The sequence below is a fragment of the Pyrus communis genome, chromosome 3 (assembly GCF_041283825.1).
Source record: "Pyrus communis isolate YQ-2024b chromosome 3, ASM4128382v1, whole genome shotgun sequence".
Classification (NCBI taxonomy): domain Eukaryota; kingdom Viridiplantae; phylum Streptophyta; class Magnoliopsida; order Rosales; family Rosaceae; genus Pyrus; species Pyrus communis.
The window spans coordinates 5,045,282-5,061,579 of NC_142567.1; the positions used below are offsets into that span (position 1 = coordinate 5,045,282).

The 16,298-nt window shown below is 36.1% G+C and overlaps 1 protein-coding gene and 1 long non-coding RNA gene across 7 annotated transcripts; one reads left to right on the plus strand and one right to left on the minus strand.

Annotated features, from left to right (window-relative positions):
- Positions 1 to 347: 347 nt before the first annotated feature.
- LOC137715301 (MLO-like protein 11) lies at positions 348 to 7,807 on the minus strand. Of its 6 annotated transcripts, none has more exons than XM_068454580.2 (16): positions 7,094 to 7,752; positions 6,594 to 6,720; positions 6,293 to 6,350; positions 5,927 to 6,150; positions 5,564 to 5,680; positions 4,843 to 4,903; positions 4,556 to 4,644; positions 4,175 to 4,249; positions 3,526 to 3,611; positions 2,620 to 2,669; positions 2,274 to 2,314; positions 1,748 to 1,918; positions 1,564 to 1,599; positions 1,387 to 1,454; positions 1,237 to 1,297; positions 348 to 1,151 (listed from the first exon to the last, which is right to left on the minus strand). In XM_068454580.2, exons 2-16 carry the CDS (start codon positions 6,717 to 6,719, stop codon positions 759 to 761), a joined length of 1,656 nt encoding a protein of 551 aa, XP_068310681.2. In that variant the 5' UTR covers position 6,720; positions 7,094 to 7,752; the 3' UTR covers positions 348 to 758. The 6 variants fall into 6 exon arrangements, with proteins under 6 accessions (XP_068310681.2, XP_068310680.2, XP_088546857.1 ...); XM_068454579.2 differs by having other exon boundaries at positions 7,137 to 7,739; XM_088690731.1 differs by having other exon boundaries at positions 4,556 to 4,647; positions 7,094 to 7,708.
- On the plus strand, positions 3,225 to 4,560 carry LOC148697795 (uncharacterized). The gene is made up of 2 exons (XR_015960534.1): positions 3,225 to 4,046; positions 4,136 to 4,560. It is a non-coding gene; the product is annotated as an uncharacterized LOC148697795 (long non-coding RNA).
- Positions 7,808 to 16,298: the final 8,491 nt, after the last annotated feature.

The following is a 16,298-nucleotide window of genomic DNA, read 5'->3' on the forward strand; positions in this document are numbered from 1 at the left end:
CCAAGTTTGCGAAGCATCTAGTTTCCCGGGTGCACCGGGCTGTAGCCGCCCGGATAGCTCACTTGATTGGTACCATATCTGCCACAGTTACGGCCTCGTCCACAGAGCAGGCCAGGGTGGACAAGGAGGACCAATGCCACCAGAATCATCATCCTACACAGCAAATGCTGCAAAGCTTCATAACTTGATAACTTTATGAAGTCCGTAAAATAAAAGCTTAAGAAAATAAGATACTCAAAAGGGACCATACACATACTATTCTAATGAAATCACTGCTCACTCTATCATGTTTTGCTTGATTGAATTTACAACATACAATCACAGACGACGCGTATAAGACAAGGATATTTGATCAAACCGGGCAAAAACTAGCCCCGGTGGTACATCCATCACCTTGATAACACCAGTAAGAAGCCTCATTGTCAAGTTACATTTGATTCTTTGAACACACCCCTAATTTTTGTAAAAATATTACTGCCTAATTAAACAACTAGCTCACATCATTGATCATTAGTCAGTGATATATACTGATTTCATATATGTAGCTATCACATCAAATGTTTACATTCTAACTACTGCAATATCGTGTCATGCATTGTTACATCCTGCGAGTATTGTATGACCTCAAGTATTTTTCGTACTGCATATGGAGGGAAGCAAAATCTGCACAATTTCCTTTTCTAATACTTTCTTATTCAATCGGATCCCAGATTCTTAGTCATGCGATTTTTTCGTTACCATCTTTGTTGATCAATGCTTCATTCCCTTCTAGCTGGCATTGAAGCGGATCTTGGAATACCTTCTGTTTGAATAGTCAATGTAACTGATTGAGAAGAAACAGAAGCCGATGGTCGAAGAAGGGGTGTACCTGGCCTACTTGAGGTTTGGTTACCAACTGGGCAAGGACTGGACACAGAACAAAAAACCGGTTGCAACTCAATTCCATTATGCGTATTAGCATCATCCGCAGGGTAATCGATCATTTGATGATCATCTTCCTCAAGTGATGCTACTGTGCTTGTTTCTGTGCGTATGGTTGAATCATCGGTGTATATGCCTAGCCTTCTTTTCCTCCTAGCTGCCTTTCCCCATCCATGAATTGTTTCTCTTATCCGTTGTGGGATTATTGCCGCCTTGTAATTCGTTCCCATCTGAAAATAAACGTAAAATACAAATACATAAGTCAGAGTTTCAGTCGATGGCATATATGCATAATGTATGTATATCTGGCTGTACCTGAGTAACCAAGGCATACAGTGGCAAGGTGCTGTAGCTGCACAGGAACTGCCCGGCAAACCTATAAAATAATTACATTAATAAACGACCAGTGATTGACAACATACATTATATGGTAGGTTGACGTAACCAATCAAATCGGTTGCATACCCTAAAATCAGCCTTATATACACGAGCCAATGCCTTCGGATAAAGCAAGAATTATACCCAAATTGCCACTGTAATCAAATAACCAAGAAATTTAGTGGCCGTAAACAACTGAACAAGTTGTTTTCAACTTGCAACACTCCACGGTGAGTACAAATTTAGTCATGGAAAAGGAATTACCCAAAACCAAAAGAATGAAGCCAATTCAAATGCATTCTGCAAAATGAGAACAGATGGAACAGAGGAAAAAAAAAAAACGCATGTCCATTAGTTTTATAATTGTGATTTGTGAGTACAAGTCGCCAAAGAACGTAATGATACAATAATAAAAGAAACGCAAGGCATCGCGATAACCATTGTAAACCTGGAATAAACAAAAATGGATCAAGGTCAACAAAAGTTCGGGCTTCTTGAACCAGAAAAGATCATCCCGAGGCCTCAGCTTTGCTCCTCCATGGGATCCAGTTATACCAGCATTCTCCAATGCTAGGGTTGCAATAATATGCTGCAGCTTCATTCCCACAAGAAGAACTAGCTGCATAGGAAGTTAGGAACTTACAATAAAAATCACATTACACGAGAAGCACACGACTAACATATTTGAGAAACAGGTTTATTGTCAGGAAATTCACTACTGTTATAGCCCCACCATGTGGATATAATATCTCAAGGTGTGATGTGTTCTTTCGTGGTCAATGGCCAGTTGATAGGTCCCAAGTTCAAATTCTCTCCCCCATAGTTTATAACTGATTAAAAGGAAGAGGTGATGTGTGCTTCTACAAACGTCTGTTTTCCGATTCAAATTTTTGGTAGCTTCTTAGAGATCATCAATTTTAGCATATAGGTGACAACCCAAAACTGAAAAGGAGATGAGTAAACTTTGTACTTACCGTAATTGGAATGATTGCAATCCAGAAATAAATATTAGACCCTGTCATAGGTCACAGAAAACAGATAAGTCCAATTACTGTTAATTCAAATGACAGTCATTGATTAGACCCTGTTAATTCAAGACCGATCATCACTATAAGTTTATGATCCCCCAACTGGCAGTTAGAGTAACAAAGTAACAAAATAACGAAACACGCAAGCTACAATTATTACTGAAGGTGAATACAGATAAGTCCTTTAGAGAGCGAATATCCAAATTAAAAAAAATAAATAAACAATGTTTTGTAGCATATTCATGCTTAGAACTACCAATTCCCTGCATTTCATATTCCATTGCACGCATACCTTTTACATTAAACAGCATGAAGGCAACAACAAATCCCCACAGTGTGGCACTGCAAAAGATTTGAGAAAAAGCATTTAGATGTTTGTTCTCTGTGGAATTCAACTTTCCAAACCGTAAGCAGTAATAACATCCAATAACAGATGTTAGTGATCAGCAGAATTTGAATTAGGTAAAAGTTTGACTTGAACGCTTCTTGTTATTATTGTTGTTACCATTCTAAATCTCTCCTCTTGTTGCACCTGACCAGGCACACAGTTATCCAACTCCAAACCCAATAAGATTCATAACGCATTGCAACTGTACAATGAAGGCTGACAGATTGTTTGGAAGTATTGAGATCATACACAACTACAGTTTTCCATAACAAAGTGGCAATCAGAACGGAGAACACGTGCAAATATGCTGTCAACAACATTTATTCTCACAACCCTGAGGTGTCAAAGATTCTTCTAACTGATTTATTCAACACTCTGTGACAAATGAGAAGGAAAGAAGCGCCTTGAACTATATCACTACAACCTTTTTCTAGGAGTTTTGGGCTTCTAAAATTAGCAGTTGGTATGAAAAATCAACGACTGCCATTTGAATTAACAGTCTCGGAAACTTTTTTTGTTTTCTTTCTGTTCAAAAATGAAGGCACGTGGTCTGGTTCAAACACCAGACCAGCCCTTGGAGCATGTATGGAAATACCATTAAGCTACAAGAGAGACAACACCATGACATATGTCAACACTGGATAAGGAATTTCCTCAAATATTTGCGCAACACAATATAATTTCACAAATTCCATAGTATTAACTTACAAGTTACGAGAGAAACAACACCACCGCATTTGAACAATACTAACAATAAATAGTTGCAGTCATGCTAACAATTATTCATTACAGAAGAAACTTAAAACTTACCTCACACCAACGATCCTTTGGAATTCCTCTTCCATAGATCGAATCATATAGCTGTGAAAATCATACTTTGGTGAAAGGTTGTGATTCTGGCATGAGTGAGAGAAAGGAAGAGTAAAAATTCAGTTAACAGTAGTTAATATCGGCATCCCCAACATATTAACAGGCAAGCAGAAAGATACTAATGGTATTAGATTACCTAAGCATACATATAATAAGAAAAAACAGCAAAGAGTAACCAATTTTACGATATTCTACATACAACATACAAACAATTTCTACCGAAAAAATAAAAGATCGCCGATGTTAGAATCTTCTAGACACCATGGGTCCTGGCACATGTCATGCATTTGATATAAAAATAAACACAGTTGAATCCCTCAAAAAAGAACATTTTAAAAGTTGTTTATTCAGTTAACGTTATGAGTTCGTTGTATCATTATTTGTTAATTGTTATAAAACATGCAGAAGCTCAGTTACTAGGCATAGCAATGCAAGTTCATATTAGCAGTAAGTTTGAAGGAGTATAGTGAAAACCAACCATATCATTAAGGGCTAACAGCAAATATTATACTGAACAAAATACAAATAAAAGAAAAACAAAATGTCGAAGACTCATTATACAATTCTGGCGAATGAGAATACTAGATACCGTGATGAAGCCCTTGCGGAGTGTTAAATAGTCAGCACGAACCATTGAATTCCCAAATTGCCGAAAGAAACATCTCTGTACAGCAAAACATTCAACTATTAAAAAACCTTGAATTAAAGCAGCTGCTTTCAAATACCTTGAACACAAAGAAACCTAAATGATAATCATATAAAAGGAAGAAAGCAGCCATCGGATTTCATTTTTTTTCTCTTGGTTTCATGAAAGTGGGCACAAAAATATAGCAATTTCAGGGAAACTCAATGCGGGCTTGTTATGCTTTCAAACATTAAAAGGATTCATCAATAAGAACTTAAGAATGTAAAACATAAAAAAAAATAGAGGTACCTATGTATTTAAGTAAGAAAAGAGAGTTGCACCTACCACCCAGATAAAAATGTTATTCCTGACAACAGGAGTTGATGGATTTACAAAGCTAGACTGCCTTCGCATTGTCATCTGCCGTGTGATCTCTGCTACAGAGTATATCTCCAGTCATCTCATAGGGAATTTGAAAATCTACTCCACAGGGTTCATAAAAGTTCAAGCACCCAAACACTCAGTCTCTTATTCTCTCTCTCTCTCTCTCTCTCTCTCTCTCTCTCTCTCTCAATAAGGGGACCAATAAGCTGATCTGTATATAATTCTACTAACGCAATGTCACAGCTTACCAGTCAATGAATCATGTCGGTCCATGTGAGCCTCCTCCTCCCATGCTCTCCAGCTGTGAATCTGGTCACATTAACAGTAATCCATGACAAAAATAGTATTTCAATGTTATATTCTCATCTTGAGTTTCAGTAAATACCCACTATCATCAAGTCATCATGCATATAACACATTAGTGCACCAGAGAGAAGTAACAACTGAAGACCGATAAAATCCCCTTAAACCAGATAGATATTTAAGAGAAGGTATGCAAAATGTTGATGTAGATGTCCATATCTGTACATAATATAGATAAACACAATGCCTGAGATATGACACTCTAGATTCACGTCTCGGTTTGTGCTTAGCGTTGCTGTTAAATAAAAGGCTAACCACAAAGAACAAAGAATGAGAGCCTTTTCTCAAGGTAATAGTAGTCATAACTGATAGAGAGACATCAATTTAAAGAATACTGACACCAAACTTCTTATTGCTGATTTTATCAGTAAAAAAGTTCTAAGGGGAACCAGACACTTTCACCTTCTATGTTTACTTAATTTCATAGATTGGCCACCAAAAAACATGCAGTCTACTTTAGATAGCTTATCAGTAGTAACTACAGTATCCACTATCCAGAAGAAAAACAGTTTAACGGTAATGGCAGGTTTGAGGTTTCACTACTGTACCTAATATGGTCTGGTGGAAAAGAAGAAGAAGCATTAGAACAACGAAGAAAATTCTAACCTTCACTATTGCCAGCAACATCGTTAAGCAGCTGTAGGATATATGTGTTATTGCCATGACAAAGATGAAGCGATGCAACTGCTCAAGGCCTTGATATGAAACAAATGGCTCATAACCCTGTTCAAACAAACGAATTTCCATTTTAACCAAGATTGTCCAGTAAGGCATAAATTCTAGTTTGTGGAAAATAAGACAGGAAGAAGTCCAAACTAATTTCCTTCAGCATTTCAATCATATTCAACAATTTCCAAGAACCAAGTGAATATGGTACACCAGAAAAAAGAACTCGTAGATGAAAAAAAATGTATTTAGAAATTTAGAACAGAACTTTAGTTAACTGTTATACACGGATAAGTAACGCACCTCTTTGCAGGAATTACGATTCAACTCATTTAACACTCTTCTGAATGAGTGAGGCAGAACACTAAACATCAACAGCTTACGTTTATTTTCAGTTTCTTCAGTAATCTCAGACCTAGAGCATGGAGAAAAACTGCTATTGTAGAACTTTGATGGAATGCAAATATTGGCTATCATGCTTGAGGTAGCCGTCAAAAGGAGAGAGATAAACCCAAGTAACATCAACTCTGGACGCAGCAGGACAAGACATGAAAGTTTATAAGTGAGAAGTGTGATATGAAGTTATTTTGTTACATGTCTAGCCAGAAACACATCAAAAAGAATTTCTCAGATCATTGAGGAGGTTGAAACTGTGTTTAGGTCATATACCTTCTTTCATTTTCTCCACAGCTTCAAGCAAGGGCTTACGATTAGTTTTCCGCAACCACTGAAACCGACAGAACATACACACACACACACACACACACACACAAAACAATTATATGTAAATGCTGTTCAAAATACGAACTCTCAAGTACAACTTTACATGCGTTTTAAGTTTGATTCGTAAATCAAGACAGAATAGAAAATTTTATGTCAACTAAGCTTCCTAATTCCACTCAAATATCCAATAGCTTAAGAAACAATAAAGAAAAACGAAGTTCATGAAAACTGGTAGAGTATCACTTACATAGCTTAACCTATGGATTCCACGCTCGACAAGCAAAGAAACAGCCACAAATATTGTCAACACAGTAGCAACAGACCATGTTGGAGTCAAGGCCAACGATCGCATTTCTTGTTGGTCTTCCGCCATTCTGAATTATTCTTCGAATCAAACACTATGTAAACTATTTCGAATGCACCCAGAAATGTAACTATTTCGAACCAAGATTACAAACAATAGCACACCAAAAACTACTCCAACCACATCATCCTACATACTATGAACAGAAATTCCCAATGCTTTTGATCTCTAACCGCACCAATGACGTTCACAAGGAAAATACAAAGCATGGGTTCTCTGCATTTCTAACATTTAACCACAAAAATTCACTGCCAGCTAACCACAAATGTGAACATAAACTGTAAAAACTACGAAAAGGGTCGGTAAAAAACCCTTTCAATTTTCCAGAAATGGAGAAAATACCAACTTGAATAATCAATACAAGATGAACTGATTAAGTAAACCTGAGAATAGCCAACTGGTTGCTTCTCAGTCCATTCCAAGTACCTCTTTGTTGCTAGTTTTACTCTTCAACTTGCAATCTCATTTTCCACCCACCAAAAGAGAAAAACCCAGAAAATGCACCAAAAAAGGAACAATCTTTCCTTCCTTTTTCCTGCAAATTACCAACTCTCTGTAAACTCTTGTGAGTTGTGACCAAGAACGCAACCTTCCTCCAACCCTTCTGGCCTTTATCCTTCCTGGTAAATATTCAGGATCAGAGGGCCCAAAAGAAGACAACTTTTTTCTTACCACATTCAGCCTGGATCTCATTCAACACCCAAAACAGGGCAGATTCAAGGGATCATACAAAACCCAAAACTCACTGCTGATTGAAAGTTGCAAAACCCAAAATGTAATCCCTTTTTCTCGGTGGTTTCCTTGTGAAAATATGATTTTTCTTGGGTTAAGAAAAAAAAAGATACAAAAACGTGGGATCAAAAATGGCGAAAAGAAGTAACTTTCTGCTTTTTCTTCTTTTTTGGGTTTTTTTGTACTTTTTGATGGGCAACAACACATAGTCTGAATCAAAAACAAAAAATGCCTGGACCTTCACCAGAAGAGATCTCACTCCCCACTCTCTTGTGTGTTTATTTCTCTTGTCCTTTTATGGACCAAAAACATCTGAAGTTGGAAAAAGTGTTTTGTATATTGACATCTCTGTCCCTGGAAATTGTGTCATTAACTGATGTTACATGTCCATATTATTTGTAATGTTAAGTATCGAGGAGGACTGAAATGGTATTTCATGTGGTTAGGTTGACTGCGACATAGTTTTCTAACCACTGTTGGCAGATTTTGCTTTTGTTGACAGCTACTTGAAGCTCTTTTGCCACCCCCGCCGATTGTATTTAAAGCGGGGGTGAGTTGGTTCCGGCTACAATGTTATGTACTATTTAGTAACATGACTTTTATGTCAAATTTAATTGTATTAATTTTCCGCAAGATTTAATTGGTAATTTTCCAGACCACCCACTTCAATTCAATGATACGTGGTGAGAAAGAAAATTGTGCACTTTCCTTATTTTTGTAAATAAAAGCTTTCTTGATTTTTTCCATTTTTCCTAGCTATTTTGAACTCTCAACTTCTTCTAGAATGGGGGGGGGAGGAAATTTTTGATCTTTTGATAAGCAAGGGCAAAATGATATTTGTAGTAATATACTAATTTTAACACTTTCGTCTTCTCTTTCTGCACCCCTCAACTTATTTTGATCTCTTAATTTTTCTAATTTATTCAATTTAAAAGCCAGAAAATATATATTCTAAGTGTCAAAATCGCTTTACAATAATGTTTGAAGATGTGATCATGTGGAAGGAAACTACATGAGAAAGATCTATGGTATAACCAGAGAGTATCTTCAACAACCTAGCTGAAGGAAGCTTTATGGCTACTTTAATAAATAAAAAAAGCAAAAAAGAAACCTCCAACAGGCTAGCTAAATGTCTAGCTAGCTTAACATTTTGTACAGTAATTACCAAAATTTAGTCAGAATGAGAGAGAAAGTTAAATTTTCGGTAGACATTAAAAAACTATAAATTGCATTGTTTGTCGGCTTTAAGAGAAGAAAAAGGACTTGGGGTTGTTTTTTTTTAGTACATTGATATTCTTATATTAAGGAAGGGAAGTTTGGTTAAGCTACACAATGGGTAACCTAATTTGGTATCGAATTTGTCATTCACAAGATTTGAACCTAAGACCTCTCACTTCCAAATGAAGAGAAATAACACTAGATCGTAGTACTAAGTGGCAACTTAGGTTGTTAAGTTAAAAAAAAATATATATATATATATTAAAATATTTTAACTTAAGCTAAAATAGCTACTATTGTTGAAAGTGGTGGGTAGCCAAATTAACATTAAGGTCATTTGGCTAGCTATATAACAAAAATTTGACTAGTATTGTCGAAGATGTTCTAAGAGCAACTCCACCCCTATCCACTTTGCGCCAGCACCCAGCGCATTTATCCACTTAATTGAACAGTAATAGACCCAATGAACAGTAATAGGCCAAAGCATCTCCACCCCAAAAAAAATGTGCTGGCACCCAGTCTAAAAAATGCGTTGGCACAAACGATCTCCACCCCTACAAAATGCGCTGGCACCCAGTCCATTTAAAATATTAAATAATTTTTTTATAAAATAAAAAAAAATAGTTTTAATTTCGGATAGGATTTTTAACCAATCTCGTCAAAGTGTACAAAATATTCAAATGTAGAAAGTGTAGAAAATATTGAAATTTGGTGTAAGGTGGAAGATGAGGGTTAGGTATTTATAGAAAAAAAAAATTAATTTTTTAAAATTTTTCTGCATTTTTTTAAAAAAATTTGACATTTTTTAATTAATTTTTAATAAATTTTAATGTTGTAATTAATCTGGACCGTTGGATTTGAAAAATAATCAAATCCAACAGCCAACACGCTGCCACGGGGCCAACGGTCAAATTTCTGACCGTTGGGCCTTTTTTTTTAAAAAAAAAATTTTTGGTCAAATAAATGTGGACCGTTGATCTATGATCGGACGGTCCAATTTAAAATTTAAATTTAAATTTTTTTTACCGTTGGAAATCCAACGGTCTACAAAAAATAGCCGTTGGAAATCCAACGGCTCTGAGGAGGGCCACGTAGCCCTTTGACAGACTCAGCCACTTGCCCTGCACCGCGGGCCTCACTGCCTGCAGTAGCTGTCGGCTACTCGCCATCTCCCCCGTGTGTTGTGCACGCGCCAACAAACGGACCGGCCTCTGGGTCTGTCCATTTTGGGCTGGGCTGCTGCCTGGCGTGGGCTGGGTGCCGGTCTGTTTCACGGGCTGGAGGGTGTGGACTGGGTGCTGGGCTGGTAATTTGACTGGGTGCTGGGCAATTTTCTGTGGGGTGGATCTGCTCTAAGTAACTAGCCTTCATGCACACGCTTATGTGCGTGCAAAAGACATTTTTTGAACCACAACGTTATACGATAGACTTACACATTTTAAATGTTTTTATATTAAAGAAAAACTATACAAAAAGAATTAATTATGCGTGCAGAAGGTATTTTTTGAACCACGGTATGTTATGATGGACTTACACGTTTTAAATGTATTTATATAACAAAAAATGTACAAAAATAATTAATTATTAAAAAAAAAATTGTTTATATGACGAAAATACCCTTGCATTATTTTGAATTGTTTTTGAACTTTTTTTTGTTTTGAAGGCATTTTTGTCCACTTCTTTTAGTGAAGCTTGTGATCCCAAAAACACTCTTCACTTTAATGTTGGCTTTATATATAGAGATCAAGCGATTATTTAAGAACTAATCATATAATTATTTGAGATTGGTCCGATTAATTAAAGTCCATCTGCCCTTTTTTACGTGTATAGTGTGTACCATCTGGTGCTCGTTAATTAAGATAGTGATGTTTAAACATCCACAATTATTTTTGTTCTGTGTGATAGCTTTTGCACTTTACAGATAGCGAGTGGTTCATAACTTGATATCATATTGGGACAACTTTAATTAAAAAGATTTAATTTCCCAAAATTAAGCTCATAGCCAATGAATTTGGCAAGTTGAATATAAAATATAAAAAAATAAAGAATATAAGAAGGAAAATGAAAGGAATTTACGTATATATTTTATTTAATTTCCCAAAGTTCCAACAGGTAAATCACATGCATTATAGACATAATCGAGATTAGCAATGAATCTGAACGCAATATTTATTTCCCCATCTATGTTAAACAATACAGATTAATTAAAATAAAATAGTTTATCAAAGAGAGTGTCATGAATCATGACAGATGTGCAAGGATATGTTCCACAGATTACAATTAGGATGCGTTTGTTGCACCGGACTATCTCGGACTGGATTAGCTTTAGGGACTAAGCTAGACTGGCTTAGACTAGACTAAGATGGACTGACTTAATGAAGCGTTTGGTGCAGTGTCGGACTAAAAAGAAGGATAATAACAAACTACAATATTATATTTTTTAATTCATATCTAATAATATTATATTAATTAATTCTATCTTTTTTATTCTAATAATACTCTCCTCTCTCTGGAAGCCTCCATCCTTTTCTCCCTCTTTATCTCCCTCATTCTCTCCGTCCCACACTTTCCTTCCCTTTCCTCTTTTTTTCTGATTAATTGCCAAAAAAATTTTGCAAAACGAAGAATCGAGCTTGGTTTCTCTGGTTTTTGTTTGGTGCAAGATTCCAACTGGGGGGAGCTTTCCAATTTTGTGGATTCAATCGGAGCCGCAAGTCTTTGGAGCGGCGGAACCGGCCTGCAGCGATTCCCAAGCGTGCTTAGAATATCTTCTATGCAGGAGAAGTCGACTGCTACTGAGTCGTCGTCGCAGCAGCAGAACTACAGTACCATCAGGATGGAGCAACTGTCGTCGTCGCGGCCAAGTGCGAGCCGAGCTCGGATCTCAGCGAAGTAGAAAGAGAAGAAAGCGAGGAGAGAGGAAGAGGGGAAGGGGGAATTGGCGAAGGGGAATGTTGATGGCTCTCGCCATTTGTGAACATAGAAGCAGCGGAAGACGCGAGGGAGTTAGTCCCCACTAATCCCATGGTTCTCGACGGGTTTGCTAGTGAGGGAGTTAGTCCCCGCGAGTCCCTTCTAATCTCATTAAATTTAGTCCCGGACTGTCAACAAACATGGGACTAGATTACTACATAATCCAGTCCAAGCCAACGAAATCTAGTGAGCTCAAACAAACACACCCTTAGTAGACTGTTATTGTAAGAGAGGAATCATTTAATTTGTTTTCTTCTGAATCTTTTGAGTTATGACAAGATGCCAAGAGGACATGGTAGTGTAATGTAATTTAGTAGGAAAAAATTGGTATGCATAGCGTCTTCGAGTGTAAATGGGGAATTACCATCACTTTTAACACGTTTTTTGTTCGTTCGTTCGTTCATGCTTAAATGGAGCAAAGAAAAGAAAACTGTGAGCTAATCATAATTATTTGACGGTAAGTAGACAATTTTAAACCGTCGATTGCAAGTGTTGATCATAGGAAATAAACTTTCAAACTCTTGGTTTTCATGCACTATTATGTTTGTTTAAATTCGTTATTGGTGATTTTTTAATTTAACGAAGATTTTTCATAGAGGACTAAAATGATTAATGGTGGACAATCTTACAAACCACTTCTATTGATTTTAAATTTCAAAGATCGAAGTGAGGAGTTATGACAACTTTAGGAACCATTTTGGCTAAAATCATACATTTAGGATTAATGCAGAGACTTTTTTTATTAGGGAACTTTAATGAAAAGCTCCCGATACTGTTCACTTTAACGAAAAACTACATTTTTACACTAAAAAGTCAATCATGGTACTATTCACTTTACCCTTTATTTTATCATTTTCGTTAAAACTCAAAATTTTCAAGTCATTTTCATTAGTTTTATTTTATACCACATTGAGATATCATTTCATGTAGCAACATCTAATGAAATAAATTGATAAACTAATGTGACATGTACACATCATTTGTCACATCATATGGTATAGCAACATAACATAAAAATTAATCTCCCTAACATTTTTCTATATTTAACCGTAAATGGACGATTTTTGAACTTTCAATGGAACTAAGCTGACTATGGAACAAGGGAGGTCCTATATACAAAACCTCCTTATTACATCTGACTAAGGGCTGGTTTGGTATTGCTGTGCTTTGAAAAAAGCTACTTCTGCTGTGCTGTGAGAATAAGCAGCTGTGAAATAAAGCAGCAGAGTGTTTGGTAAACTTTTTTGTAAAAGTGCTTTTGAAAAAAAAAAACAGTATTAGAGTGTTTGGTAAACTTTTATGTAAAACAGAAGTGAAAAAAAGCTGGTTTTTCAAAGCTAGGTTTTGCAGCTTCTTGTTTTTGGCTTTTTTTCATCCAAAACTGTGAAAAAAAACTGAAGCTGAGTGTTTACCAAACACAAAAACAGCTCCCAGCTTTTTTTGATAGCAGCTTTTTTCAGAATCACCTCAGTACCAAACCAGGTCTAAGGTTGTAATATTTCATAGTTGTCGGTGATATTTAACAAAGCTGATTTTGACATTGTCACCCTAGTGCATAAAATGGCACTGCTCCTTTTGACAAAATCAAGTGGAAAGCAGATGATGACGGCGACTGATTGTGTAATTTCATTCATTTTTCCGACGTCCCCATCATCAAGGAGGGATTGGCGCCAAAGTCAAACAATCGAGTCAAAGTCGTGTTTGGGATTTGACTCCGCCAAAACAATCTGTCGATGGTCTTTTCTTCCATAATATATGCATGCATGCACGGATGCATGCATCATGAGTCATCAAACTTTTGCTTTGACATAGAATATGCGCGACACTTTTTAAGGGAACCCAAACCACTACGAAACTACGAGCCTCCGAGGGCCATGCAGACGCAGTGACCTACTCTACAGTAGAAAACTAGGAGAATATTGCTTTTGTTTGACCATAGATTATAGGAAACTCCAGAGTACGAGTGTTTTAAACAAAAATCTAATGATTAAGCTCTCAAAGTATGGGCACTACAGAGTACCGTACGTATCTTGGAAAATCTCTTCTTTGGCATGCAGCAAGTTCTGGTATGTATCATAATTTTAACAAACGAAAAGAAGACAAGAAAAAGCGGATTACAAATTTTGATTCTTATCCTATATATGAAAATTTAAAAACAAGATTATAAATTGACAAGACGACTACATACACACGAAAATATGTATCTTGCAAAACCTTCATTCCTATATTAATTTATAATGTCTATTTATAAAGACCTAATTCTAAACAAATACAAAAGGAACCAAAAATCCTAAGAAGCATGTCCAAGAGAGAAGTTGTAGTCTTTCAAAAAAAAAAAAAAAAAAAAAACAGAGAAGTTGTAAAACCGCTAAATTCTATTTATAAGAGAAAAATCTAAAACATTCATCTCCAAGAGACTCTATAAAGGATTTTATACAGTAGTAATGTGAAGTCAATGAATAGTTGCTCCTTAACTTTATAGAGTCATTGTTCATATGTTAAATGTTAAAAAATTAATAAAACTCAATGGTGGACCGGTAAACTATGGAGAAAAGGAAGAGAGAGGTAAGATGGTTTCAAAAAAAATAAGTGGGTTGAGTTTGAATTATAATAATAAAATACTTAAAATTTGTTAAAATAGAAAGTATTATTAGAAATGAAAGTTAAACTGAGTAGCTAAAATTAAACTCTGAAAGTATTATTACTAGCTTATTGTGAGATTAAAACCATCATCTTAGTATAGGTAATATCATTTGTTAAAAAAAAAAAAAACAAACAAAAAACAAAAATTTTAAACTTTTCTTGGAAATGCTCTAACAAGAAAGCTTTCATAATCTTTATCATGCTATAAAACCTAGTACGTTAAATACTAAAAAAAAAAAAAAAAAAAACCAAATTCTAACTCAGTAACTTTCCCAACATATAAACCAATAAAAGAGAACTTTTATGCAACGGGATGAGATAATACTTTGTGAGTATCCCAACTTAATTTGCATTGTTACATAACATAAATCATATGTGACATATGTAATTGATTTGAGATACTATCACATTGAAGTTTTGAGTGTTTTATGTTTCATAAAGTTTAAACGATTATTAGGTCACGTTCTACTAATATTTTTTTTATGAAGTCAATTTTCTCACAGTTCCAAGTTCCAACTAACGAAAATTATGAATTTCAAATTGGTTCGTTCAGAAAAACGCGTTTGTTTGTTAGGGTGGGTGGACTAGAGAGAGTAAATGCACTTTGAACTTGATTTGCATTGTTACCAGCTGTTGCCACTTGGCCCAACGTATTAACTTACCTATTTGCTATAAAATACAAGGATATAATAGCACCCAATAATTAGCAGCTTGAAGTAGTAATATGTTCTAGAACATAGTTAAACATGATTAAATTGGTAACACTAACAAAATAAGAAGGTATTATATCAATATTCATCTTGATACTATGATGCTCAAAACCGTCCCATGAGGATTCCGTCTTAGGAGAAGAATTCAACTACAACTAGAACGTTATTGTCGCATTATTCTAATTCAATCAAGTACGTATTTCTAATTTTTCAGACAAGAATGCCAGATTAATTTGAGAAGTCACCAATACGCTGATATGCCATATAGATGGCTTCGTTCTTGGCCCTAGGTCCAAACTAGCACTGATAAAGGCTTCAGTCAAAGATATTCCGTTGAGCTGTTTGATTTAGGAAGCTCTCACACACCACGCAATTGATGGAGGAGTCTTTTGTGCTTGTGCGCGCAGTACCAAAGGAATAACGTGTTCCACTGTGGTGCGATACCGAACCAAGACATTAGTCGTACGCATGATTATCCAAATCTAGCGGATATGTATGTCAACAGAAATAAACCAAGGAAAAAGAAAAGTACGTTCACTCTCACTCACATGACATACTACCTACCAAACTGATATATACATACGCACACCACATAAAACCATGTTTTGACTTTAAATTTCGTGGCTTCCATGAAGTTTCTTTCTTCCCATCAGCCTCCGCATTGGTAGGGATGGAGATTTGGCGTGAGATTTATCTATTGCTTAAAGACGACGGCCGCGGCCAATGGCCGGCATCCTCAACGCCAACCGATTAGTCGAGTTCGTACTGCTCTTCCTAAAGTTTTAGAACATGTCCTAAATTGAAACCATCATTCCCCATTGATGCCAAAAATAAATAAGAACCGGAATTTCCCAATTGCAACCCTAAAGGGGGCCTACCATTACAATGACAAGTAACTGTTATGGCGGTTTTGGTCGCAACACACCATGTGTTTCAGCCTTAGATATATGGCCTTGCACGAGCCCTACATGGGAGAGTGACCAATAATAGATTGATTGAAAATCGCTTTCGCTTCGCTGTGTCGGGATTATTAAAGGTCATTTGGTACTCAAACTTGAAACTATGTCGGGTGATTATTAAGGGTCGTTTGGTACTCAACTTGAAATTATGTCGAGATTATTAAAGGTCGTTTGGTACTCAATTTGAAACTAATTTACATAACTAGATTACATAATACTCATGGTTTTCAGAAACAAAAACTAATTTACCCCTCTGCCAGTCGTGGAGGACCATCTTTGCTGCAGTCATCAAGTCGGGTTCACCGCCTTAGAAGCACACCAGCCAAAAAACTTAGTAGACACGTTACCAGATC